This window comes from Herpailurus yagouaroundi, unplaced genomic scaffold (assembly GCF_014898765.1).
Source record: "Herpailurus yagouaroundi ecotype Mexico unplaced genomic scaffold, PumYag 159, whole genome shotgun sequence".
In the NCBI taxonomy this organism is placed as follows: Eukaryota; Metazoa; Chordata; class Mammalia; order Carnivora; family Felidae; genus Herpailurus; species Herpailurus yagouaroundi.
In genome coordinates, this window is record NW_024412400.1 from 30,047,272 (window position 1) to 30,072,812 (window position 25,541).

Here is a 25,541-nt window from a genome sequence, read left to right on the forward strand (position 1 = left end):
CTGCTTTGGGCAGAACGGCTCACAGGGGCCAGACCGGGGGCAGCAGTCCAGTGACGGACAGCAGATCTCAGTTAAAACAGAGGCAGTGACACTGGAGAGAAACAGAGCTGGGGGTGGCAGGACCTAATGACTGGTCAGATGCAGAGGAGAGCCCCGGATACCTCCCTGCCACCTGGCTTTGTGACCAGCAGATGATGGAGCCATTCCTTAACCCTAAGCAAACTGGATGAGGAGCAAACACCAAGTAAGTAAAATCACCTGGATTCAGGTCATCCATAAAAGGGGTCTTTAAAACTGTCAGACCAAAGCACAGATATCAGCACTAAATTCAGAAAGGAAACCATTAAAAAAGAACTAATACTAATTTTTCAATCCCATGATTATCTAAGCTTATTTTTCATTATTGCAATGATCATTAAACAGTGATTTTCTTACCTGAGTGTGACTGCTGGCCCAGGAGTTTTGCAAGCCTATCTAGATGAGCTCAGTCCCATACACCCTGGAAATTCCACCAGTGCAGTGTAGACTGGATGCTGGCCCTTCACAATTAGCTACCAGCACCCACCTGCACCGCACTCCACCAGCCAGCCTCCCATGGGCTGCAGTCCCCATCTCAGTGGCCGATCCAAATAAATAGCTTTTTGTACATTTGGGTGGCTTCTAGACAGCTGCAGAGGCCTCTCTATGCAGTCAACAAACACCCACTGGGGGCTTACTCTATGCCAGGCCCGTGCTGGGCACAGAACTCACAGCGAGAAAACAGATGAACCCCTGCTTTTCCCAGCAGCTTTGCTCCAGTGGTGGAGCCATTCAGGTGCAGATACCTAAAGTACGAAGTAGCCTGGGAGGGGCTACTGAGAGCCGAGGAAAAGGCAAGGCCGCTCTGCTGGAGAACTGCAATGGTCTCCTAAAGGAGGTGGCCATTTGGGCTGGGTCTTGATTGATGGGGACGAGGCATCAGGGGGAACAGAGTCCCCAGGGGAGGGACTGGATGGAGCTAGAGACGTGAGCATAGAGCTGCCACGTGAAGCCAAAGTCTCCCAGGGCTCTGGGGTCAGTGCCTATGAGAACTCCTGGGTTTGGCTTGTGCCCAGGCTGAATGATAGTTGAGTGGGCCATAAGCCCCCAGACTCTTGGTCTAACACTGTCTTCCTCCATGAAGGACCCCTCTCCTCCCTGTCATGTCCATGGTAGATGTGGGTGTGGTGGAGAGATCCCGTGAGGGCCAGAAATGGGGCAGAACATGAGGCAGAGCAAAAGAAATTAGCTGGAGAATTTGGAAGGTCTGGAAAGACCTGGCAGAGCATGAACCACCCCCACGGTAGCCTTCTCGCGAATTAAGCCAGAACCTTGGTCCATAATCTTTTCTAGGCCACACATTCACATTTACCGCCCACACCAGCTACAGGACACTGCTGGACAGACAGTGGGGTTCTGCCTGATCTTCCCTGGGTTCACAGAGCTAGGCCCAGAGTGGGAGGCAGGAAAGACCTGGAAGAAGCCCCTGCCATTTCTAGGCCACCCTGGCAGACCCATCTCTTTGATACCTGTGTTTTTAGGACAGCAGTCCCCACGCCAGGGAAAGGGCTTCTGCATCCTTGGCTCACTGCCAGGCCCAGGTCAGAGACTGTCTGCAGCTGTCTGTCAGAAGCGGTCCTCGGGATTGAAAAGGCAAATCTGCATCCCCAAGGCTGAGGCCAATAATAACCTGTTCCTAGGGTGGGCCCAGCTGACTCAGATGTTCTGTCAGCTGAGTTTCCAGAACACAAGTGGGGAAAGCTGTATGAATGCTGGGAAGGGCCTGACTGCTAAAGGGTGCAGTCCTTGCCCTGCAGCTAGGAAGGAGGCAAGGCCATCTGGGCCACTGTCCCTGCTCTGCAGGGGCCTGGGGAGAGGACTCCACTATTCCCTTGAATCCCCCTGCCCATAAGGTCCCCCATTTTGTCCTGACCATGGGATGCACAGCTCCTGGGCCCTATGGTGATGAGAGAAACTGGTGAGACACCAGTTACATCTGTCTGATCCTTGTTTCCTTCTGTGCTATTTTTACAAAACAGAAAAGCCTGGTCTATCCTTCCTGCAAGGTTGACAAGCCTGGAGGCTGGGGACCAGGCTTCCCACTCCACACCCGATCCTGCACCCTGTGTTCACAAAGGCAGCTCCAGACCAGGGCTTTGCCAGCTCCTACTGGAGCCCTGAGGGGCCAGCTGGCTCACTGTAGGCTAAATGAGGAAACGTGAAAAATCCCATTTCAAACCGTCCCCCCAAAGACTCAGACAGTAATTAAGAAATATGCAAAGCTCTTCATTGGACACTTTAATTATGTGTGTTAATTCCCTCTGACAAAGGATGCTCAGCCACCTGGGCCTCACTGAGGGACCCAGGGAAGACAGACAGAGGAGGGAGGAGGAATTGGGAGGAGGGGTCGGCAGGACAGTGCTAGGGGCTGGTCTGGCTGAAGCCCTTCCTCATGCTCCAGTTGGGAACCTGACCTGTTCCTGACACTCTCACTTTCCCCACTGTCCTCCACCCATCCCTATCCCCTCTGTGCAAACCCAGTGATCTTAGGGAAGTCTGCTCTGAGTCAGGGGCCACAGGGTGTCATCCACTGCCTCCCTCCCCTACCAACATACATCTCAGCTCTGCCACTCAGTAGACTAAGAGGTCACTATTCCAATGAGGTCGGGCTAGATGGTTTTGAAGGCCTGCTTCTACTTTGGAGCTGGTGACAAATGCTTACCAAGCCTGAAATACAGCTGGATGAAAGCACTAACACGGGCTCCTTTCCTGCTTGGCCAGAATCCCTCTGGCCCTTGGGCTTTGCCAACCTTCAAACATTTCATCCCATCCCCACAACCACCCCCAAGTGGCCTGGAGCCCTGAGAGGCCAAAATGGGGCTGTGCTCTGGCTGTCTACTCTGTAAGGAGGGGCAAGGGGCCCTGGAGCCAGTGAGGGTGCGCTGGCATGGAGGGAGAGTCTGTGCTGTCTGGCATGTGACTGGTTACATACAAGGAGTACCTGCATTTATGACAGCTGGGGTTAACCACCCCCACCTTTTTTCCTCCCAAAGGATTACTGGTTACTTTTGAAAATATAACTGTTTAAAATAATATTAGGATATCATAGCTATGTATCAATAGCAATACTGAATAGCCTCCCAATCTTTTTGAATACCCCTCCTATGTTTGAGGAGGTCCAAAGCCATCCCCCCCCCCCCCAGTATAGGAGCCTCTCTTGCAGCCATGTTATAGACATATGACCTAGGCTCTCCCATTGGACCCTCACATGAGACTCCACCAAAAATGACCAACATGAATCTCGGGGGGGCTGGGACCCCCTCTGGGTCTGCATACAGAGGTAGCCCTGATGTGGGTTTGAGCAAGAGCTCTTGCCCATATCCAGCACAGGAACCGTGTCTCCCCCTGGACCAGTCCTGGTGTGACTCAGGCTGGTGCTCTGGGCCTAGCTCTCTGACCCTCCCAGAGACTCTGAACTTCCCAATCATTGCTCTAATACATTTACTGTTGGCTTTGCTCAAATCAGCTGGATAGTGAGAGCAGATGTCTCTTGTTTCTAACTAAGAATTCTGAGAGAGATATAAGGCAAAAAATAAGTAAGCTAAAAAGAGAAGGCTGGAGTAAAGAGTTTGTTTACAGAAATACATCTTATGATATCTTACCCCAGCCAGGAAGTGAGACTAAGAAATTATCTGAGCTCCCTGGCAGTCAAAGCAAAAACAAGCAAGCAAACAAAACAACAACAAAAAACAAACCAAAAAACAAAAAACACCCAAAACCAAAACCAAAACCATGACCAACTGTAAGATTCAGAGCACTCACGAGAAAAAACAAACTAGTTGCTAATACTGAGCTTTTTTAAGAATAAAAAATGTTCATTGATTTAGAGAGAAAACATGTACACAAGAGAGGGAGGGGCAGAGAGAGAGAATCTCAAGCAGGCTCCACGCTGCTCCACATTGGCAGAGACCAATGTGAGGCTCTAATCCATGAACTGTGAGATCATGACCTGAGCCAAAATCAAGAATCTGATGCTTAACCGACTGAGCCACCCAGGCACCCCAATACTGAGCTTTTTATAAGAGCTGGGCAGCATAAAGTTCTTGAAAAGAGTCTGGAGGGCAGAAATCATGAGGCAGAAATTTACATACTTATATAATCAACTGGATGACCATCACTGATGAAAATCAAAGATGCTAACCAGCCCCAATAACACCCCCTACCCAAGTCACCGTCCATAGTCATGGGCCCAGACCAGTGTTTCCTACAAATAAATGATTAAATGAAAAACCAAGGTCCAGGACTTAAGCTTATGATCAAGATGGAATAACAGGGACCAGATTTATACTCTCACTTGAAACAACTAAAATGCATACAAAATATATGAAACAATGATTTTCTAGACACTGTATAGTAAGCAATAAAGGACAGTAAACCCTAAGAGACACAAAACAAAGTATGTGAACCCCACAACTCAAATTGTTGCTCTGAGGATATTCTGGGCCATAGCACATGGAGGGTGGAGCCAGGTGGACTCCCTGAGTTGAGGAGACAGTGCTTAGGGTCCATTGAAAACAATGCAGCTAGAGTTCACAGGACACAGTGCTGGAGAGGAGGGAGGGAGACAGACAGACAGACAGACACACACACACACACACACACACACTGAGAGAGAGGGAGAGAGGGAGAGAGAGAGGGAACTCCAGAACATTCTCAGTATTCAGCTGATGATGCATCAGCAAATGTGTGTAAGGAAACTACCAAGACTAGGGAAAGAGCCACCCATATGGATTAAAGGAAACTGTTTGGCATCCACACAGATCTGGGGATAGTGCCTGTTCCTACCAGTCAGAGTAGAAAGCCTCATCATTTGTGGGACACTGGGCTGTGCCTCAGTAGTGGGCAATAATTAGCCCCACTCTAGTGAGCACCACTCCAATCCCAGTTAACAAATCTTAAGGATATTTATAGGAACACAAAAACTATCCAATACATACCATGCAAAACTCACAATATCTAGCATTCAAGAAAAAAATTACCAGGCATGCAAAGAACACCTCCATAGTGGGTGGTAATTAGCACCAGACTAAGCACCACGTCAGTCCCAGCTAACAAATCTTAAGAATACTTAAAGGAATACAAAAACTATCCAACACACAACATGGCAAAATTCAAAATGTCTACCACCCAATAAAAAATAACTAGACATGCAAAGAACCAATAAAATAGATCCTTAATGAGGAGGAAAAAAAAAAACAATGAAAATCAGCCCCAAACTGACACAGTTTGACAAATCAGCAAAGACATTAAAGAATTTTTATAACTCCATTTCATATGTTCAAAAAGTTAAACAGAGATGTGGAAGACATTTAAAAAGACATAAATCAAACTTCTGGATACACTGGATGGGATTAACAAGAGATTAATCCCAGATTAACTGCAGAAGAAAAGATCAGTGAATTTAAAGACAAAGACACAGTGATATTTAAAATGAAACAAAGAGAAAAAAAGAGAATAGAAATAAATGATTGGAAGCCCAGTGAGCTGTGGAATGATGTCAAGTGGACTAACATATATGTAATTAAAGTCCTCAAAGGACTGGTTGCGTGGGAGTGGTGACAGGGAAAAATATTTGAAGAAATAATCACTAAAAATATTTGAAACTTGAATAAAACTTTAAACACACAGATCCAAAAAGTTCAATGAATCCCAGGCAAAGGAAACATAAAAGAAACCAAGGCACATCATAACCCATTTGCACAGAATCAGTGATAGAGAATCACAAAAGCAGCCAGGGAAAAAAGACACATTATGTACATAGAAACAAAGATAAAAAGACAGCAATTTCTCCTCAGAAACAATGCAAGCAGGAAGACAATGGAGCAAAATCCATAAAGTACTATTAACCTAAAACTCGAGGTTAATAACTTTCAGATATGTATTGTCAAAAACAAAGATGAAATAAAGACTTTTTCAAACATTCAAACACTGATAGATTTCATCACCAACAGATTCTCACAATGAGAAATGTTAAAGGAAGTCCTCAGGAAAAAGTGAAATGACACCAGATGGAAATGTGGATCTACACAAAGGAATGATGAACACAACAAATGATTAATAATGGTGAAATATGTAATATTTCTTTCATATTATTTAAAAATGTTTGGGGTGCCTGGCTGGCTAGTTGGTAGAGCATGCAATTCTTGATTTTTGGATGGTATGTTCAAGCCCCATGTTGGGACTTAAAAATATCATCTTTGAAAAACATCTTTAAAAGATCATTGGCTTTGTAAATAAAAATAACAACAGTAGGTTGGATCACAGACCTAAAAAAACATGGAAGAAAAGAATTTTTGTTACCTTGTCAGAAACATGCAAACTGTAAGAAAATGAAGTGACATTTTTGAAGTACTAAAAGAAAAATGTTGTCAACACAGAATTCTATACCTAGCAAAAGTCTTTTAAAAAAGGTGAGGGATGCCTGGGTGGTTCAGTCAGTTAAGTGTCTGACTCTTGATTTCAGTTTAGTTCATGATCTCACAGTTGGTGAGATTGAGCCCCTCACTGGGCTCTGCACTGACAGCTTGGAATCTGCTTGGGATTCTTTGTCTCCCTCTCTCTCTGCCCCTCTCCCGCTTATGTACATGTGCTCTCTCTCTCTCCCTCTCTCAAAACAAACATTTAGAAGTATTTTAAAATAAATAAATAAAAATAAAAATGAAGGTGAAAAAAGGAATCAAATGCCAAAACAATTCACTGCTAGCAGACCCACAACACAAGGAAGAAAGTTCTTTGGGCAGAGGAGGACACCTGCACACTCATACGTACATGCACTTAAAAATCTGAGAGATCTGGATTTTAATCCTGGCTCTGTCACTTATTTGCTTGGGTTAGTTACTATCCTCTCTGAGGCTTAGCTTCCTCATATGTATAATGTGGGCAGAAATGCCTACCATCGTCTCTCATATTATGAATTCTACGAGAGCAGTAAAAAGTTAACATTCTGGGTGAAAGACACACATGGGAACACTTTGTACTATTCTTGCAACTTTCCTAAAGGCCTAAAATTATGTCAAAATAAAAAGTTAAAGAAAAAATATGGTGATTTTTTAAAAATTATGCACATACACACACACATCCATGACTCTCAGATTCCTGGCACATTCAGCAAATGGCTTGTTCTGATTTATTAAACATTCTGGTCCACATGATGCTTTCCTAAGAAACCAGAATGTAAGTGTATTTGGCATCAACTTAGTCTTCTACAGAACCAGAACCTAGCTGGGAAGCTGCTGTGAACCCTTCTAACCATGGGCCAGGAGGCTGAGCAATCCTGGACAGATCAGCTCAGTGGGCAGAACCCATGTGTAACCACCACATGTGCACGTGCACCGAGATGCATACAAATACATACACAGAGACACACACACGCATGGTCCATCCAGCAGGTGCCATGGTCAATCCAGCATGGTCAATCCTGCAGTGTGTGTGGGAACTCTCCAATCCCCCTGGTGACTTAGCTGTGAAACTAAGAACCTTGTCAAGACAGCATCTGCAGGACCTCTTGACAACCACCTGAGACCTGACCATACAGCTTGTGTGGACTGCAGAGCTGGTCCTGACCACAACTAGTGCACCTGCTGTCAGGAACTTCTCTGCCTCACTGATGCATCTCAAACACTCCTATCAGCTTCAAAAAGGTGCAGGGTCTCCCCTCCAGGTCCCAACGGCAGCACCAGTACCTGCTAGCTTTGAGTGCCAGCTACAGCCCCCACACAGCACACACAGTTACCCTCTGGCATGGCTTCCCTGGAGAGCCAGGGTGGGGTAGGCAGAACAGCCTGAAACTCAGCCTAACTCCATTCAGACCCTACACAGGCCAGTCATGTCCACATGCCCGAGCAGCAGCACAGGTGCTATGAAAAATGAATTCATAGTGAGGATATGTATGTTTGTTTGAGAGAAGGAGAGAGCACATGCTAAATTCCCACCAGCAGCTGATTTTTTGACAAGGCTGGTGTTAATGCAATTTGGTAGTTTATTTAACTGATAGGAGCTCTTGGCCCATCCACAGCATGGAGTTTGGCAAAGTAGGATACATGCTCATGTTTATCCTTTCTTCCTGAAGCATATTGCTGGTGTTGTTGATGGTAAAAGCCTCACTAACAGGGAGAGAAGGGTGGGGTAGTGAGAACGGGCAGGCAGTGCTGAGAGGCATGGCATGTGTTTCACAGGTTGTCAGCTGAGGACTAATGAGAGTGGTCCTGTGACAATGGACCCCCAGCACCCATCCATGATGGCACTGCTATGGTCTGGCCAAGAGAGCAACCTTGTTTAGGCAGAGGGAAGGTGGCAGTTCAGAGTGCAGGCTAATGTAAGCAGGGAACCTTCCTGGATCTCCAGCCCCCTTGAGAAGCCCCTGGGCTGGACATCCACAGGTGTGGTCTCTGAGGTCTCCATGAGCATAGGGAACTGTTCTTGGCACTCTCATTGGCCATGGCTTCTTCTCTCCTGTGTATACTCTCACACAGCCTGCCCACTGCTGCTCGCCTTGTTGCTTTGACAAGGGGGCAACCAGGCACAATCCCAGCCCCTGCACCTCTAGAGCCAGCTGTAGGCGGAAGACTGGACATGCAGACTCCCTCTTACGTCAAAAGAAAGAAGCCTCCTCCTACTCTCAGGAGGTGACTCAAGGTCACCTGCTCACAATGCACTTGGGGAGCGGGGATGGCTTCCTGGTGAAGTTGAGAGATGGGGATCATTGTTATGGAGGTAGAGAAGGCTTCTAGATATCCAGGACCCTAGGCCTGGGAGTGGGTACAGGACCACCCAGCAGGTAGAGGTGCACTGTGTCTCCAGCCCTTGTGAATCAGGGACAACTGCTGGCCAGGCACTGGGGTGGCCAGAGGGCCAGGCTGGAGGGAGGGAACAGCGGGACCTGAGTCAATACTGAGGTCTGCCCTCTGGACTTGGACGCCTGGGGACCAGGACAAGGAGATGGTAGCCAGGCTCATCCAGTCCCCATCCCACAAGCTCTGGTTCCCTAAGAAGCCCTCTCAAAAGCTGCACCAGAAGTGGCATGAGTCATCAAGGATTCTAGATTTAATCTTGCTCAAGTCCCTCACTGAGCTGAGGAGATGTGAGGTCAGAGAAGGGGGCTACCTGCCCAGAATCATAGAGCACCAGGGTCATGGTCAGACAGGATCTCTCCTGGTTCACAGTCAGATCTCCACTTCAGAGGTTTCTCTGAGCCCATAGGGCTTTCCAAAGTGTGCTCAGGACAAGGAGATCCAGCCTCCTAAAGTCCCAGTAGCAACACGCAACACAGGAAGTGCCAAGGAGCAGCACAGAGTAAACTGCACTAAGGAACAAAAGCCTGGGTTCTAGAAGGAATACAGATCTGAGTGGCCGCAAAATACCAAGTCATGGCAAAAAAGCAGCTAGATAAAAGTCTGATCCAGTCCTGACATGTGACATGATGCAGCATGTGACAAGAAAACTGGGGGCCCAGGGAGCAAGAGGGCTTGTTCAAGGCCACATGAATTAAGAGCAAGAGCAGAGCAGGAAACAGGACCCCACTCCCAGGGGCCTCCCTCTTATCTGCTTTGGGTGGCCTCAGCCAGCTGCTTAACCTGGGGCAGGTCCTGGCCCCTTCCTAGATGCTCTATCTCCTTGTCTGCAAAACAAAGGCATCGCTAAGGTGTCTGCTCCCTGGAAAATCTTCACCCCATCTGTAGTAGTTATTGGTTATTGTGTAATAAACACCACAACCTTAGCGGCTTAAAGTAACACACACTGATTATCTCACAGTTTCTGTGGGCGGGAGTCTGGGCATGGTTTAGCTGGGTCCTCTGCTCAGGGACTCACAAGGTTGTAATCATGGTATCAGCAAGGCTACACTTCCTTCTGGGGCTTGGCATCCTCTTCCAAGCTCCTGTGATTGTTGACAGAATTCAGTTCCTTGTGGCTTGTTCCAATTTGGTGGGGCTGCCAGCCAGAGGCCACTCTTATTTCCTAGAGGCCACCCATAGTTCTCTGCCACATGACCCCTCACAGGGCTTCTCACACATAGCGGCTCATGTCTTCAAGGCCAGCAAGAGGGGTCTTCTGCAGAAATAACCATGGGAGGGACACCCATCACCTCTGCCATACCATACTGGCCAGAGGCAAGCCTCAGTTTCCATGTGCATTCAAGGGGAGTGCTATGCAAGGGCATGACTCATTCGGCATCACCTGAGGTCGCATCTGCCGCGACCATTTACACGTTCCTAAGAGACACCACCTCTACTCTTCACTCAGTCTCTGCTTCCTCTCCTATAGTGGTGAGGTGGCTTGGTCGCCTGCAGCAGATTCTCATGGGTCTCTCTGCCTCAAGGCAGAAGCTAAAAGATGGCCTGGGACAGAGGCTGGGGGGGATGGGGGCAAAGCCGGGCCCCTGCTGTGTCGACTACATCGTGCATTTGCACACTGCTCTGCACAGTTCTTGCACATCACATCCAGCCCTCCCCAAGCTGAGGTGGATGGATGAGCTCTCCAGACCAGAACGCTGGCTGAGTGGCCCTTCTGCTGCATGATGGAGGCAGGAGAGAGCTGGGCTCTGCCCTCTTCTGACGTAAATGTGAGAGAACCAAGGTGGGAGGTTAGCTGGGCACTTTTTCAGGACTGTATTATCTTCCGATCTGGGCAGCAGCCGCAGTGCTTTGGCTGGATGTGGGGGAAGGGAGGGGAGACTTAACTGGAATCAGAGAACTGCTGGATCCTGGCGCTATAGGCATTCAATCATAAAAATTGACTAATTTGGGAGGAGCCTTTTTTCTCCCTAAAAAGAAGCCTTCTCAGAGGTGGTCTCTACTCAGAGAAGAGCAGAACTAAACAAAGATCTCCTGGTCCCAAGACTTGACCCTACTCACAGCCGCCCGAGCTGGGAACTGCAGGGTCCCAGTGGGGCAGAGCCTACCTGACTCTGGGAGGGAGGGACAAAAGTGCGTCTGCTCCTTGAAGCCCAGCACTGGAGCACTGGTGCTGCTGAACATCCTCTCTCATCCCCCAGGACAAGGTAAGAGCCCTTCTCTCCACTCCGGCTCTACCTGGCTGGCAGTCCTCAACCCTCCTCACAGCAGCAGCCACAGCCCTGGTTCCTCACCTTGTCCTCGACCCGAACACAGAATGGGTCCCCTCACTCCTGTACCCAGCACACACCAGTGCCTCCACGGGAACCTCCAGCCCTCCATTCTATTTGGACAGAACCTGGGATGCACGGCACTGCCGCCCAGAGCTGCAAACCACCCTGGTTTTCCCAAGGCACCAGTGCTGGCCCACAAGCCCTGTGACTGGCACACCTAGGTCCATCTGTGTCTGGTGAGAGCACGTCCCTTCCCCATCTCAGCACTTCCATGGTTCTCCCTTCCCCGTTCTGTCCTCCTAGCCCTCTCCCTTCACTGGATGGGGAAACAAGAAACACTTGTTCTAAATGCTTCACTTAATCTCTTCTGCACAGTGTTTACTCCCTGCTCATCAACAGGGTCAGAACAGAACATTTTCTCCACGTCTCCAAAGTAGCACACAATCCTCAGTGGGACCTGTCTCTCGTGTGGAGGCCACCATCACAGCTCTTCAGTCCTGAACCAGGGATGGGTCTCTTGGTCCTGCCTCTGCCCCAGGGGTAGGGGCAATGGAGGAACCAGAAGGGGTTCAAATGGTCAAGGCTGCATTGAGCTGCTTGTGGCCAGCTTCGGGGTCTATTTTTCTCCAGGCCAGCAACTCCAGGCAAGGGTGACACCTCTGCTGAGCACCAAGCAAGGGGACGGGTCTCCTTACCCACTGTGACCTCAGATGATTAATCTGGCACTGCTCAGAGGGGCCATGGGCAGTGACTAAAATGTGCTTGATTACTGACAATTAGGATATTCTTCACTCACTAGCCACACTGACAAAGGAATACCCAGCTGGGTGCTGAGTAACGTGCATGGGCACCACCTGAGCAGAAGACAGGAGGGACAGGGAGCAGGGATCACCAGGGCTTTGCAGGGTGAGGTTTCAGTCCTTGAGAACAGACCATGAGCTGACCCACGGGCAGGGGACTGCATCAACTGACCTGAACAGGCTGCCCTCTCTGGTCTAGGGCTGGGTTCAGGATGGCAGTCCCCTGCCTCTACTCTGGCTCCCTGGCTCTTGCCATTCACTTTTTGTGCAGCCACTTGAGGTTGGGTTTCTGTCTCCAAGTCAGGGAGAGGGGCTCTCCCTTATATAATGCTGCCCTCCCTCAAGTTTTCACAGGCCCCTAAGCGTATTGGGGAGCTAGAATTCATCAGAGAAGAGCAAGGGAATCCATGGGAGAAAGCAAAGACAGTGGGTCAAGCATCTGTTGGAAGAGGAACCCAGAAAGGGAAGGAGTGAGAAGAGGCTGCACAAAGGACCAGGGGAGCTCACACACCCAATGACCAGAGAGGCAGGCAAGTTCACATACCCAAAGACCAGGAGGCTAGGGGTACAGTTATCTAATAACCAACCTGAGCAGGTGGCAGAGGGGAAGAGTCTGGAAGGGCAGCCAGCAGCCCTGGAGCACCCCTTTGGCGGACAGAAGCAGTCAGGGGACCCGGGGCATTGTGGAGGCAGGAAGGACAGAGGAGTTCAGGGAGGCCAGTTTGGGTACATCTGAGTACAGCGTGGCCTTGTAGAGAAGGACAGGAGCTCCTCCCCTACCACCCTTCATTGCCCCAAAGTTTTCACCACATAGAGAAAGAACCAATAAAATCTATGTACCCAGAGGTCTAAATCTCAGAGCTGGAAGCTCAGGCTCACAAACCCTCCTCTGTGTTCCATTCTCTGACTGTTCCCTGCATGGCCTGGCTCAGGCTGCCTGCATCTCTTGCCTCCAATCAGGCCATATTCATCTTTGTCTTCTAATCCATGAGCATGTCCCTCCTTGGTCAAAACCACCCGGGGGTCCCCACTGCCTGCAGGGAAGACACAGACCCTGTGTGTAGAAGCAAGATTCTCTGAGGCCTGAACCTGCCCACTTCTCCAGGTTCAATGATTTTTTCTAACTATGCTCACAACCTCACCTCCCACACCTACGCCAGAGTCCAGTCACCTTGAACTACACCCAATTCCCCCAGAAGCTCCAAGCCCCTCCCAGCCCCCAACCTTGGCATAGTTGGGCCCTCCGCTCAAGATGCCTCCCTTGTGTGCCTATGAATTCCCTCTCACTATGCAAAACCTCCTCTGGGAAGCCTTCCCTGACTCCCCCAGCAGACCACACCCACAGCCTTGCTTGTGTGCTTTAATAGTCACATTAACACTGGCTGAGATTTATCACCTGCCTACCTCACCAAGCACTGTTCTAATCACAACATGGCAAAGCCTCAGCCCCTGTGGTCTACCCAGGCTGCATTCCTTGTCCTTGGGGAAGTTACAGAGCCGTGAAGATGAGGTGCTCTTCCTGGGAGCAGCTGTGGGGGCCCAGCAGAGCAAGGCTAGGTGAATCTGTCCCAATTCTGCTGGGACAGGCAGTGGAAAAATGCCAACCAGGGAGTCAGAGGCCTGGGAGCTCCTCCCAGTTAGCAGTAACCGTTCTGGGTCCTGCAATCTGTGCTAAAGCCTTTCCTTCTTCGAGACACACTTTCTTTGTTTTTAAAATGGGTACACAGCTCCACTCATCAGATCACAAGGATGTAGGCTATGCAGCTCACTACACAAGAGGACCAATGGGTGATTCTCAAAACCTCCACCCTACTTCTCTCTCATTCATCTATAAAAGGAGGGATTGCTGTCACTGTTTCATTAACAAAATTACCTATCACTTGAGCATTCGCCGTGCGCCATGTACTGATGTATTAGATCTTCATGCAACCTCAACAAGGTAAGGATTGTCCTGCTGTCTGATGAGAAAAATGAGTACATGGTGGTCCTGTTATATCCCAGCACCACCCAGAGAGTGAGAAGTGGGGCTGGGGCAGAAGTGCAGGGCTTAGGAGCACCAGTAAGTGATGGTGCTGGAGCAGGAGCTGGGGCTGGTCTGGTGGGGTGACTGCACACCCCTGTTGGTGCCAGCCCTTTCCCAGCCCTCTCTGCTTACCACACACCCACCTGGCTGCAGAAAGAAGTATCCTGGAGTAGGGGTACCTGGGAGCTGTCACCTGTTCTGCTGTCCTCACCAAAGGTCCTCGGTATGGAATAACTGCCCGCCAGCAGGGAGGGCAGGATAGCCCCATCCCGATTGCCTGGCAACCTGAGTCAAACACACCGTCAGAAGAGAGGAGCCACAGAGCCCTGGGGGCACACCAGGGAAGAGGGCCAAGAATGCCTCCCAGAAAAAGAGGTAGCAGACTGGAGAGGACTCTGCACTGGGACTGTCCAGGGGAGTTTGGGGGGATATAATTAGCAGAGGCCCTGATTACATGCCTTCATCTCTGCAGTTTCTCTGACCTCTCTAGCCAGCAATGCAATCTCCAGGATGAGAGTGTTACTGACTTGGCATCATACCCTGAGCTAGCTGTGAATTACAGGACCAGAGTTAGAGCTCCATCAGCCTGAGTGGTCATCCATCCAGCAGCTTCCGAGGATATACTGAGAAAGCCAGAGAACACCGTGGGCTTATCCAACCACAGAGGCTGCTGGTGGTTGACCCCAAACAGAATCAGGGTCTCCGGGTCCTGATATCTCCAGGCCTGAAGGAAGGATGAGGCCAAGAGAAGGGTTACCCCAGAGCAGGTGGGAACCAGCCACTTAGTTTGATTGGTTCTTCCCTTCCTAGGATTTAGTTCTCAGCTAGAACCCAGATGACATCTTGTCCATGGTGTGCAGGACTGACTTGGGAAGGCTTTAACTGCCCCACATCCTCTCCAACCAACTCCCTTCAAACCACCCCAAATAAGCAGTTCATTCTATGTAAGAATGCAGTGTCTGATATGCAATCCAGCTCAATCAGATTGGAGAGACTGCTTGCTTCTTAGAGCCATCCCCCTGCCCTCCTCTCTGCTCAGGGCCCCAGTGCCCTCTCACCAGCCTAAGGGAATCAAAGACCTCCTCCCACCCACCCCCATGTTGTGATCCATTCCTCAGCAAAGAGCTTGGCACATGATTCCCAAGGAGACATTTATGGCAGACCTGTTGTCTATAAGGCCTCAGTGTTCTGTCCTCTTTTCCCCACAACAGGGCCTGAGCCTGCCTTTGAGGCATGAGGTCCAACAGATCACTATGTGCTTCTCATAGTGACCTGGGTTCATGGACTATGGGTTCAAGGACTAGGTTCACACTAGCAGTAAGTCTGTGGCCATGACCTGCTCTCCCTGAACCCCTGTCTCCTGACATGCAAAACAAGGAGAATTTCACATCTATCACAAGATGCCAGAAAGAAAAGTGCCCTGTGTGGAGCCTAAGGCATAGAGTGTATTCTTAAATGCCATCTGAGGTTAACTGGAGGAAGAACACGGAAACCCAGGAAGGTTAGCTCCATTTCCCATCATCCTCTCCAAACCTTAGAATAAACAATCCTTCCTAGGTGTAGATGTGACCGAGCCATTCCCCAGCTGAGGATCCTCCACCAGCTCCCCACTTCCCTCAGAATAAAGCCCCAGCTCATGGCCAGCCTCTGTGACCTGCCCTCACACCTCATCTCCAGCCACAGGGGAAGCTGGGTGAGCTGGTTAACTTAATGCTGGAAGTCCCTTTCTCTGGGGGAAATCCCACTAAGGCATCATGCCCTTTCCCCAACTGTCCATCCAGCTCTTGGAAGAAAGCTGTGATTTCTATCACAGAACGCACACAACTGAAGTCTTCCTTCTTCCCTGGCCCACTACCCACAGCAACTATGGGGCATCAGGTGGCCAGTGTTCTAATGCATTTCCTGGAAGTAACCTTTGCTTTTAAGGCTTTTTTCTGCCCTCAGGAGCAGGATATCATCTGTTTTTTCCTGGACCCTGCCCTGTCCCTTGGGTAGGCCCCCACCTGGGAACAGGTGGTGCCTGGCCCAGGACACGTGATTGAGTCACCTGGGCTCCCACTGGTCTTGTTACCAAGAGACCAGAATAAATCTGTTTTTCTACTAAAAATAAATCACTTCACCAAAATGACAAAGTACTCATAGCAGTGAACGTTTACTTTTAAAACAAGATCCCACTTAGTTTAGGACAAAAGTTATGAAAATAAAAAGGAAAGCTGGAAATTTCAAGCCCTAAGATACAATAAAGAACCCCTAGGAGTTTATAGGTGTTATGAATCTTTCTCCTCTCCTTCTGAGTCCCAAGCAGCAGAGACTGGCCTATGCCTCAGGGCCCTCAGGCCTTGCCTGGGGCCCCATTTCCTGGGGCCTTTTTGGCTCTAACAAAGCTGCCCATCTCAACGTGAGTCTGATACTTCTCCCTGGCAACCTCCCCCATCTTCTCTTCTCTGTGCTGAGAAATGGAAAAGGATGATAGTGGACAGTTGAGAAAATGCCCAGCACAGTTTTTCTAGCAGTTCACCTCTGATGTCTATGGATTTTGCTTTTTACTCTAATCTTTTCTCACCTTGATCAATGGTTCTGCCCAATAATTTCTTTAAGTCATTACATTAAGATCAGGCAGCACTGCACATTCAATGGTTCATTCATTCAGCAACAGCGCAAGACACAGAGTGCAAAGGACAGAGAGACTTCACAGCCTGGATGGGACACAGATAGTACCACCCTCAGATTTGCCCCCAAGGAGTTTGCAAGGTCAAGGTAACACCTACCAAGTTAAATATTCATTGGCTGAGTTTATGGATGTTATAAGCAAAAAAGGACAGTGAGATTATTTTGTTGTATTTTAGTGGGATTCATTATAATTTGGGGGCTGCAAATGATAATGGGATCACAAAAAAGACAGTACTATTACATCTGCATAGCCAGAACATAATCTAACGGTCTCATTTCTCTCTTCTGGTTAGTTCTCTTGTCTCTGACCCTTAGCATGGAGGGTGCCACGTTTGTCTTCTACCAAGTACAGGTTAATTCTCATCATGGCGTCTCATCTGATTTTCTCATCTCATGCACACCTCTTTAAACAAATAAAGCCAACATTCTGGGCCCACATCCAAGGTACCCCGCCATCATTCCAGACACTGACGAAAGGAAGGAGAAAAGTGGGAGGAGCAAAAACAAGACCCAGAAACTGAGGAACAGAGCAACTGGATTTATGTCCAATCTCGCAGTGAACTCTGGCAACATCCCATTTGGGCATATCCCTTCCTTCCCACCTCTGGTGGCCTTACTGCTTTCTCTTATTTCTTTAGAGAAGGTGGTGGGGATAAGAGTCCCTTGAGAATTTCACCTTCTGTGAGATGTACTATGGGTTGGGCACAACCAAGGCTAAAGGCTTCAACCCAGTGTGAAAGATTGTTAAGTGTTTCTGGTAAAAATCTCCTAGCTTGAGAAAGCAGCAGGTGTCAGGATGAAGAATCCTGCTTCAAACTGCCTTGACTCCCCTCACTTTTAATCTACTGATGGACCATCAGTAAATATCAAACAGTGAGGATAATCTCATCATTTTTAAATCCAGATATTTAATGAGCAAAAGTCTCCTGCAGATGGGGAGAAGGGGAAAGGAACTAAGATCTAGTCCTCTCAGGTGCTTAAATTCACATTTGAGGGGCTTAAAATTCAGTTAGGGGTTTTGTTTCTTAAAAAGCTAATAAACATTTAAAAATCCAGAATAACTGAGACAACAGACAGGTCATGGGGCAACATGTGATAGTTTTTTAAAAATGCTCAGAAAGAAACCAAAGCTACTCCATGGTGAGCGCCCAGGTGGGCTGGGCACAGCAGAGGGAGGGGATCTGGGAGGTGTTGGGAAGGAGACATCGGGATGGGCTTCAGATACAATCCCCAGGCCAACCAAGGGCGCCCTATGTGGTTATGGGTGGTGTGTGGTGGGAGGGCAGGGGTCAGGCTGAGCCAGGCCTTGGGAGGGGCAGGGGGAGCCCTCCAGGCAGTGGAGGGGCACTGAAGACTCCTTAACCCAGAGGAATGGGATGACAGTCGGGGATAGCCCCTCCTCAGCACTGGCAAGCCAGACACCCTCATCCTCTTGCTCCCTACCCCCACACACTTCTTCTCCACAGCAGGGAGAACAGACAAAGCTCCCTCGAGAGGGTGGGCCCCTCGCAAGACCTACTCCCTGTACTCAGCCCACCAAAGGAGCACCAGCCAGTTGCCTACAGAAGCATCTCCTCCTCTGAAGCCTTAGAAGCCATCTCTGACACCTGCCGACAAAGGTGGGTGGGACGCCGTGCTGTGTGCTTCCATAGCAGCTGTTCTCTTGTCTTCACTTGCACAGACCTTTACTGTAATTATATCCACAAATGTCTGAAGTCCCCAGTGGACCATAAGTTCCGGGAGGCAGGGATACACTCAAAGGCCTGACTAAATAAATAAATGGATGATGGAAGGAGGAAAGGAGAGAATGATGGGTGGGGGTGGGGAGAGGGATGAGTGAACAAATGACTAAATGGCCAAAGCTGTGTGCACAGTCACTGTGTTGTATACTCTGAGAATGCCATTCCCATCATGCTCACTGTGATGGCACCTCCAGAGCACAACTGCCAGGGACAAGGAGAAGGCAGGTCAGAGAGAGAAGCTGTCCTGCTGGCCTCAGCCTGGGAACACAGACCCAACTTGTGGTGTCCCTCAATCTTCCTGCTTTGGCAGGAGGAGTCAAAGGGAAGGGAGATCAGAAGAGGCTAGAACACCCAACAGGGATATCCCACATCCCTAGTCCCCACCACACACCCAGATGCACTGAAGGAAGCCTAAACCCCCACAGAATGCCGTCTGAACTTAGGAGGAAGGCATGTGTCCCCCAGGCCCCCTCTCTTTCCTAAGACACCTGCTCATGCCTCTCTTCGCTGGATGTCACCAAGAGTCACAGTTGAGATTAGTGTGCCTCGCCCTCCACACCATCCCCTGTCACTGCCATCAGCACAAGGCCATGGGCAAAAGGCCCAGAGAGAGCCATCTGAACACCAGCAGCATTGCACAGCCTTCCTACTGCAAAGAATCTACTCATTCTAGATCCACAGCACACTTTCCACAACCCCACGCCCTGCCAGATTGACACAGACAGCAAGCCTGTAGTCCATGGTCCAGGGGACAGCGTCATTCTGCTGCCAGGAAGGCTCTCTCCTGGGCTAGAGGTGTTCTCTCTAGAGTGGTTCCTTAAGGTCTTCCCACTCAAACCAGGCCCTGGTATCTTTGAAGGCTTGATGCCCTCTTGGGATTATCTATTTCAGGGTGTTCTTCTCATTACTGGGCTTCGGGTTGGGTACTCCTTTTTGGAATCTAGCTGTCCTCATCTACTGGTCTAGGGAGATGCCACCACTATAGCAGGCACAGGAAACAAGGGAAGGCCACATCCCTCCAGCCCTTTCCCCTGGCCTCTATCCAAGGGAGTCAGCTTATATAGGAAGACCCATGCATGCTCCTCTAGAAGGCTCTGTCAAGCTCAGCTGGCCCAAGTGTCCCAGGTATAGAAGGTGAGGGCCCTCCGAGGTCACATAGAGAGGGAGAGCCAGGGTGGCAGGAGGGCCAGACCTCAGGGGCTCCTTGCACTGCAGAGACTGCAGTGACACAAAGGATCAACACACACAAAACTGTGTGCAGGCAAGACAGAAGCAACGGCTATGAAGGCAATCCCCCCCCCCCCATCCCATCAGGCTCAGGGATGCATATGATCCCCACCTAACTTGGGGGGTCCCAAAAGCCATGCAGAATACAAGGTACACAACCCACTAATGATATACTCAGGGCTTCTCAGGGCCCTAGAGATCCCAGCCAGAAGGAACTAGAGTAGCCAATAGCCAAACTCACTGATGGCAGTCTTTTGTCTTAATGACTGTGTTCCCAGGGCCCACAAACCCTGCCCCCAGCCAAATAGCCCAGCATTCCTCCTAGGTCACCTAACCCAGCCACAAGTCTGGTCAGAGAATGGCAATCCTCACCTCAACTCTGGAAGGCTCCCCAATTCTTTGTTTCCCCAATTCAAGGTCATCTTGATTCCCAACATTAATGATTGGGAACAGAAGATGTGGTTTCTAGCCCCAGAAGTGCCAGCAACACACGGATGGGGGCTCTCTCTCTCTCCAAGCCCTCCCCACCCCTGGGCTCAGAGTTCTAATCTACACATGCAAGGTGGGGGCTCTATCTCTAAGGCCCTAAACTCTCATTTCTGTGATTTAGGAACAAAGGGGGTTTGCAAGGCTCCTCAGGGACCTCAACCCATAAGAGATTCTGAGTGAGTCCAGAGTTTTCACTCAAACTCACAAGAGACAGTCTTATCAAAGCCCTGGTCCTTTACTGAAGCAAGTTCAGACTTGGGATAAACAAATGTTTCTTGAGAACCTACCAGGGTCCAGGCCCTTTGAGAGGCACAGGGGAAACACGGAGGAGGAAGAGAAGTGCCCTCAAGCAACCATTTCACAGAGGCAGAAACTGAGGCTCAGAGAGGCCTCAAACTCTGCTCAAGGCAAAGCACGTAGGAATTCAACTCCCAGGATGCCTGATCCCTTCAGAGTTCTCTCCCAGGGCTCCGGGCTGGGTAACATAAGCACTGGGATGTGAAGACCCCTGAAATCCCTGCCAGCATGGGAAAAGTGAGCTCTGAAACTGGACTCTATTAAAATCAGAAACTCAGAGTCCAGGGCACAGGACTGGCTGGCTCAGTTGATCTTGTTCTGAAATGCCCTGCTTGGCCCCAGGATGCACCCCCGTGTTAGGGTCTGACCATGTCTGACATCCTTCTCTCAACCATCCATCTCAGGTAATGAGCAGCAACACAGGAGACTGCCATGCGACCTTCACAACCCACATGTACACACACCACAGTAGCACTGTTTCCTGAGCCCACAAGGTCCTCCTAAGGTTGCCTGTGTCTCAGCTCCTTGTACAGACAGGCACCAAACCAGGTGAACTGGACTGGTCTGCAAAACAAGAGCTGGGGGTGCTGTCCCCAGCAACCACGTTCTTCCTGAGGTGAGCTGGGCAAGGCCCAGCCTGCGCCTCTGCAGCCCCAGGAGAGAGGCCTCTGGAGAGGTGCACTGAGAACCACTCCTTCCTACAGGTGTCAGAGGGGTCCACACTCTTCACTCTGGTCGTCCCACCCTGGGGCCAACCCGGGTTTCAGAGATGCTCTCCCTGGGGAGGCTGCTGGGCGGCAGGGAAGCCGTTTGTCTCCTTCCCCCAACCCGCCCCCCACCCCCCCGCCCCTGGCCGGCTGCCACGGTGACCTCCCCTCCCCCAAGACTGGCGGTGAGCTGGGAGGTGGGGGTGGGAAGCCTCCTCCGCCGACAACGCTCTCAGGAGGGGTGCTGGGAAGCCAGGCAGGGCGTGTCGCCTGGTCCTTTCTCTGCCCAGCGCCAGGCTTCGCCGCCTCTTGGTGCGCGGCGCCCTGTACCATCCCCCAAATCGGCCTCGCACCAGGGAACCCTAGCTGTCCTCGCCCAGACCCTGAGCCCGAGAGACACTAACGCACGCTGGCATAGGGTAGCGTCTAGAACCTTCCGTGCCCAGTCGGACGCAGGCCAGGGGAGGTAGGCGCCCGGTTCCCCTACAGCCTGCGCCTGCTCCTTCCACAGGAGACAGGTGTTGGCCTTCCCCCGCGGCCCTGGGCTCCAGGGCCCGGACGTGCCCGTCATTAAACATGGGTCCGGCAGGGTCCGCAGGAAGCCCTCCGACCAGACGCCGGCACTGCCTCGTTCTCCGAAGAGGGGCGCCAATCCTCTCCCGGCCCCCGCGGGCACCCCTCCACCTGCGCGGTCGCCCGCAGCCGGTGCCGCAGTGCGAGCGAGCCCGCGAGCCCGGCGCTTTCACGCCCCGGCCGGCGCCGCCGAGCTAGCCGCCGCCCTCCGGCCCCCCGCCGCGCCGCACCGGCCCCGCAGCTCTCGCCCCGCACCCCACCTCCCACCCTCACTCCCACCTGGGGCCCAGCGCCCCCTCCATCCCTACCCCGGGCCCCTCCCCTGCCTGGCCCCGCCCGAGCCAGCCTCGACCCCCACATCCCCATCCCTCCCCTCCGCCCGGGCTTGGAGGGGCCTTTCCGAGCCGGCGCCGGGGCCCTAACGGGGCGGATGATTTGGCGGCAGGGGTCGCCTCGGCGCGGCGCCAAGCCAAGAGAATAAGCGGGGTACTTACCGCTCTGCTCCCCCAGGAACACCAACTTGAATTTTCTCAGTGGGTTCCCAAAATCTCCCCCTGCGGACATGGTGCTGGCAGCCGGGCCGTGCAGGAGGAGGAGGAGAAGCGAAGGAGCAGGGAAGGAGGAGGAGGGCGAGGGGAGGCGGCCGGCGGTGCGGGAGCCGGAGGGGGAAGGGCTGGCTGCGCGCGTCCCTGACTCCCCAGCTGCGTCCCGGCCCCGGCCTGCGGCTGCGTGTCCGGCGGCGGCGGCGGCGGAGGAGGAGGAGGCTGGGGCTGGGCTGCTGCGGGCGGCGCTCGCTGCGGTGCGAGGGGCGCGCTCTGGACGCCCGAGGCGCGGCGCGGACAGAGAGGCGCGGGCGGAGCGGGGCGCAGGGACGGCGCGCGGGGCGGAGGAGCGCTCTCTCGAGCCGCGCGCCGCGGCCCCCTCCCGTCTCCCTCCTCGGTCGGCGCCTGCGCTCTGCGCGCTCCCCAGCCTCTGATGTCATGCGGGGCCCGCGGCGCTGCGGGGCTGGGGGCGTCCGCCCGCCCACCGCTAGCCCACACTCGGCGGGAGAGAACCGCCTGGCCCGGCCTCCGGGGGACCCCCGGATCGGGCCGTCTCTCGTTGCCCCACTACGTCTGTCTTCCCCACTCTTAACTCTGCCCCTCCTTTGAATCCAGAAAAATGACAGGAGAAACTGAGAAATTGTCAGGGGACGTTTGTTTCTGGTCTTTTAAAACCTAGATGCCAGTCCCTTCTTCCACCTCCCGCGACGCCGCAGATGCACGGCCTTATGAGAAGACAGAAAGGAAAGGAGGTTGGGGGAGAGCCAGGTTGTGTGGTGGACCATGTGCGGGTAGACTGGCTCCACTGTCACCCCGTGGGGCCTCTAGCCTGCCCTCCCCTCTCTAGGTCCAGATCCCTCCTCTGGGTGCCTCTGTGGGGTCATAGGTGTCACCTCAGACCTGGCCAGCAAGAGAAGAGGACCAGTCCAAGGTGTGCCTTTCTGAAGCCAACCTCTCCTACAGAGAATTTTACCCTAAGTCTGTTGTCCCCTGGGTGAGAAGGAGCAATGACGTCCGGAATATCAGTGTGGCCGACTCCAGACAGTGCTCTGGAGTTCTTGACCCTGGGGCCACCAGGCTGACAAGACTACTGCTTGCCCTGGCAATTAGTTGTATCTGGACAATGCGCTCCCAGAGGCCGGGAGTGGCCTTCCATTACCCCCTGTATGTCACTGGCCCACTGAGGCACAAAGGACAGGTTGTGAGTGGGTGAGAACAAGGGATCCCAAGTGTTAGAAGCATTCTCAGGACAGCCATATGGTAAGGCATTCTGGTTAATGCAGGTTTCACAAAGCTGCCTACTACTCTCCTACCACCTCCTTCCTTACAGCGGTTCAAAGAACATTAATTTGGGAACAGGCTGTGTGTGTGTGTGTGTGTGTGTGTGTGTGTGTGTGTGTGCGCGCGTGCAGAGAGAAGGAAAGAATGAGAAGCAATCTTAATCCCCAGGTATTACCAAGGAACATTTGCTACCCACTTTCTGACTTACAGGGCTTGACTGGGGTGTCTCCCTGGTTTGTTGACCTAAAGCCCCTCTCTCATTGCTTGTTTAAAAACTAGAAAGTGAGTTCCATGAAAGCAGCTGTTGAAACTCCACTATAGGATCTCAAGGATCTAGCTGAGAGCCTACTAAATAGTTGTAGAACATTTGATCTAATGTCTAGAACGCAAATCAGAACAGCTGTTCTATTTCTCAGTCACCTTTGGTTTGGAGCCTCAGGGATTGCAGGCCAGCACTCTGGGATATCTACTCCACTGTGCCCGGCATCAGGCTCAGGGGGACCCTCCAAACTCCCACTGTACTTCCGCTCTGGGGTTCTCATTCTCTCAGGAGACTGTATCCAGCATGGGGCTGAAGTAGGCTCTGGAAGACGCTCCCATGCCGCAGCCCTTCCTACCTCTGAGTGGTCCCTCCACCAAGGTTCCAGAGGAATCATGGTCAAGTTGCCACCTGGTGCTGTCTTCCTGCACCCTCTCAGCCTTTACTGGGGACATTGTCAGTGGCAAGACAAAGAAGCTGAGATGTGACAGGAAGTGTAGCATCTTTTAGGTGAGCCTGGGCAAGTCGTATACCTTCTCTGATCACCTGGTCCTCTGCACACAAGGTGGTGGGCAGTAGCGGGGGGTGGATGGAACACAGGCCTGTCTTGGCACCTCCAAGCCCTCAAAGTTACAGTACTTTTGAGATCTCTAGTTGTTTCCCTCCCCTGTGCCCTTTTCCCTTCTTCCCTCCTCAAAGCAGAATTGCAGAACTCTGGTTTTATCACATTTGGATATGTCCTTCGACAATACTTTTGTTTGCATCCTTTGAACTTTATATAAGGTATCAAACTGTATTGTCTCCCCATGACTTGCATTTTTCTTAACATTATGTTCCTAAGATATATCTGTTGCTGCATATAGCTGTGGTTCTTCTGTTTTCATTGCTGTTTAGTATTCCACTGTATGCTTTTTACAGTTTTTAAATACAGTTTTAAATCATTTTCAGTAAAATGTGTCCAGATAAAAGGGTGTTTTTTAATTTAAAATAACTTTAGATTCACAGTGATAACATCTTACATCACCATCATACATTTAACTCACAATGATAACATCTCACATTGCTATTATACATTAGTAAAACAAGGAAATTAACATTGGGAAACACACAGAGGTTTCTTTCTGCTACTACAAATGCTGCTATGAATGTTCCTTATGTGCTTCCTAATGCACCTGGGAGACGTTTTTCCAAGATATTTATCAAGTAGATGAACTGAGGTATAGAATCAAATATGTAGGGTGCCTGGGTGACTCAGTCAGTTAAGCATCTGACTCTTGATTTTGGCTCAAGTCATGATCTCACAATTTGTGAGATTAAGTCTCATGTCAGGATTTTCTCTGTCTCTGTCTCTGTCTCTCTCTGTCTTTCTCTGTCTCTGCCCCTCCCTTGCTCATGCTCTCTTTCTCTCTCTCTCTCCCTCTCTCAAAATAAATAAATAAGCATTAAAAAAAAAAAAGAAATATGTCTTTGATTTTAAGCCAAACTGTTTTCCAAAGATAGTCCTCAGGTCATGTATTTCTACATCTTCACCTATGTTTTTTTATTTTCTTCAAGAAAGTCTTGATATTCTCAGCCCTTTGCTGTGATACATACTTTTTTAAATTAAACTTTATATTTTGAAATCATTGTAGATACACAAATAATTGTAAGAAATAAGACAGATTCTGTGTATCATTTTAACTAGATTCCTTCAAAGGTAACATCTTGCAAAGCTATAGTAAAATGCCACAGCTAGGGTGTTGTCACTCAAACAGTCATGGTATAGAACATTTCCATCACTGGGGATGAGTT

At 50.7% G+C, this 25,541-nt stretch overlaps 1 protein-coding gene across 1 annotated transcript in view; it reads right to left on the minus strand.

Moving 5' to 3' along the window:
* The window catches only part of RAB6B (RAB6B, member RAS oncogene family), a 61,723-nt gene extending 39,164 nt beyond the window's left edge, over positions 1–22,559 (minus strand). The window contains exon 1 of the mRNA XM_040480230.1: positions 22,163–22,559. Coding sequence (XP_040336164.1) covers positions 22,163–22,232 — 70 coding nt within the window. The 5' untranslated portion in view covers positions 22,233–22,559. The remainder of the gene's footprint in view (positions 1–22,162) is intronic.
* Positions 22,560–25,541: the final 2,982 nt, after the last annotated feature.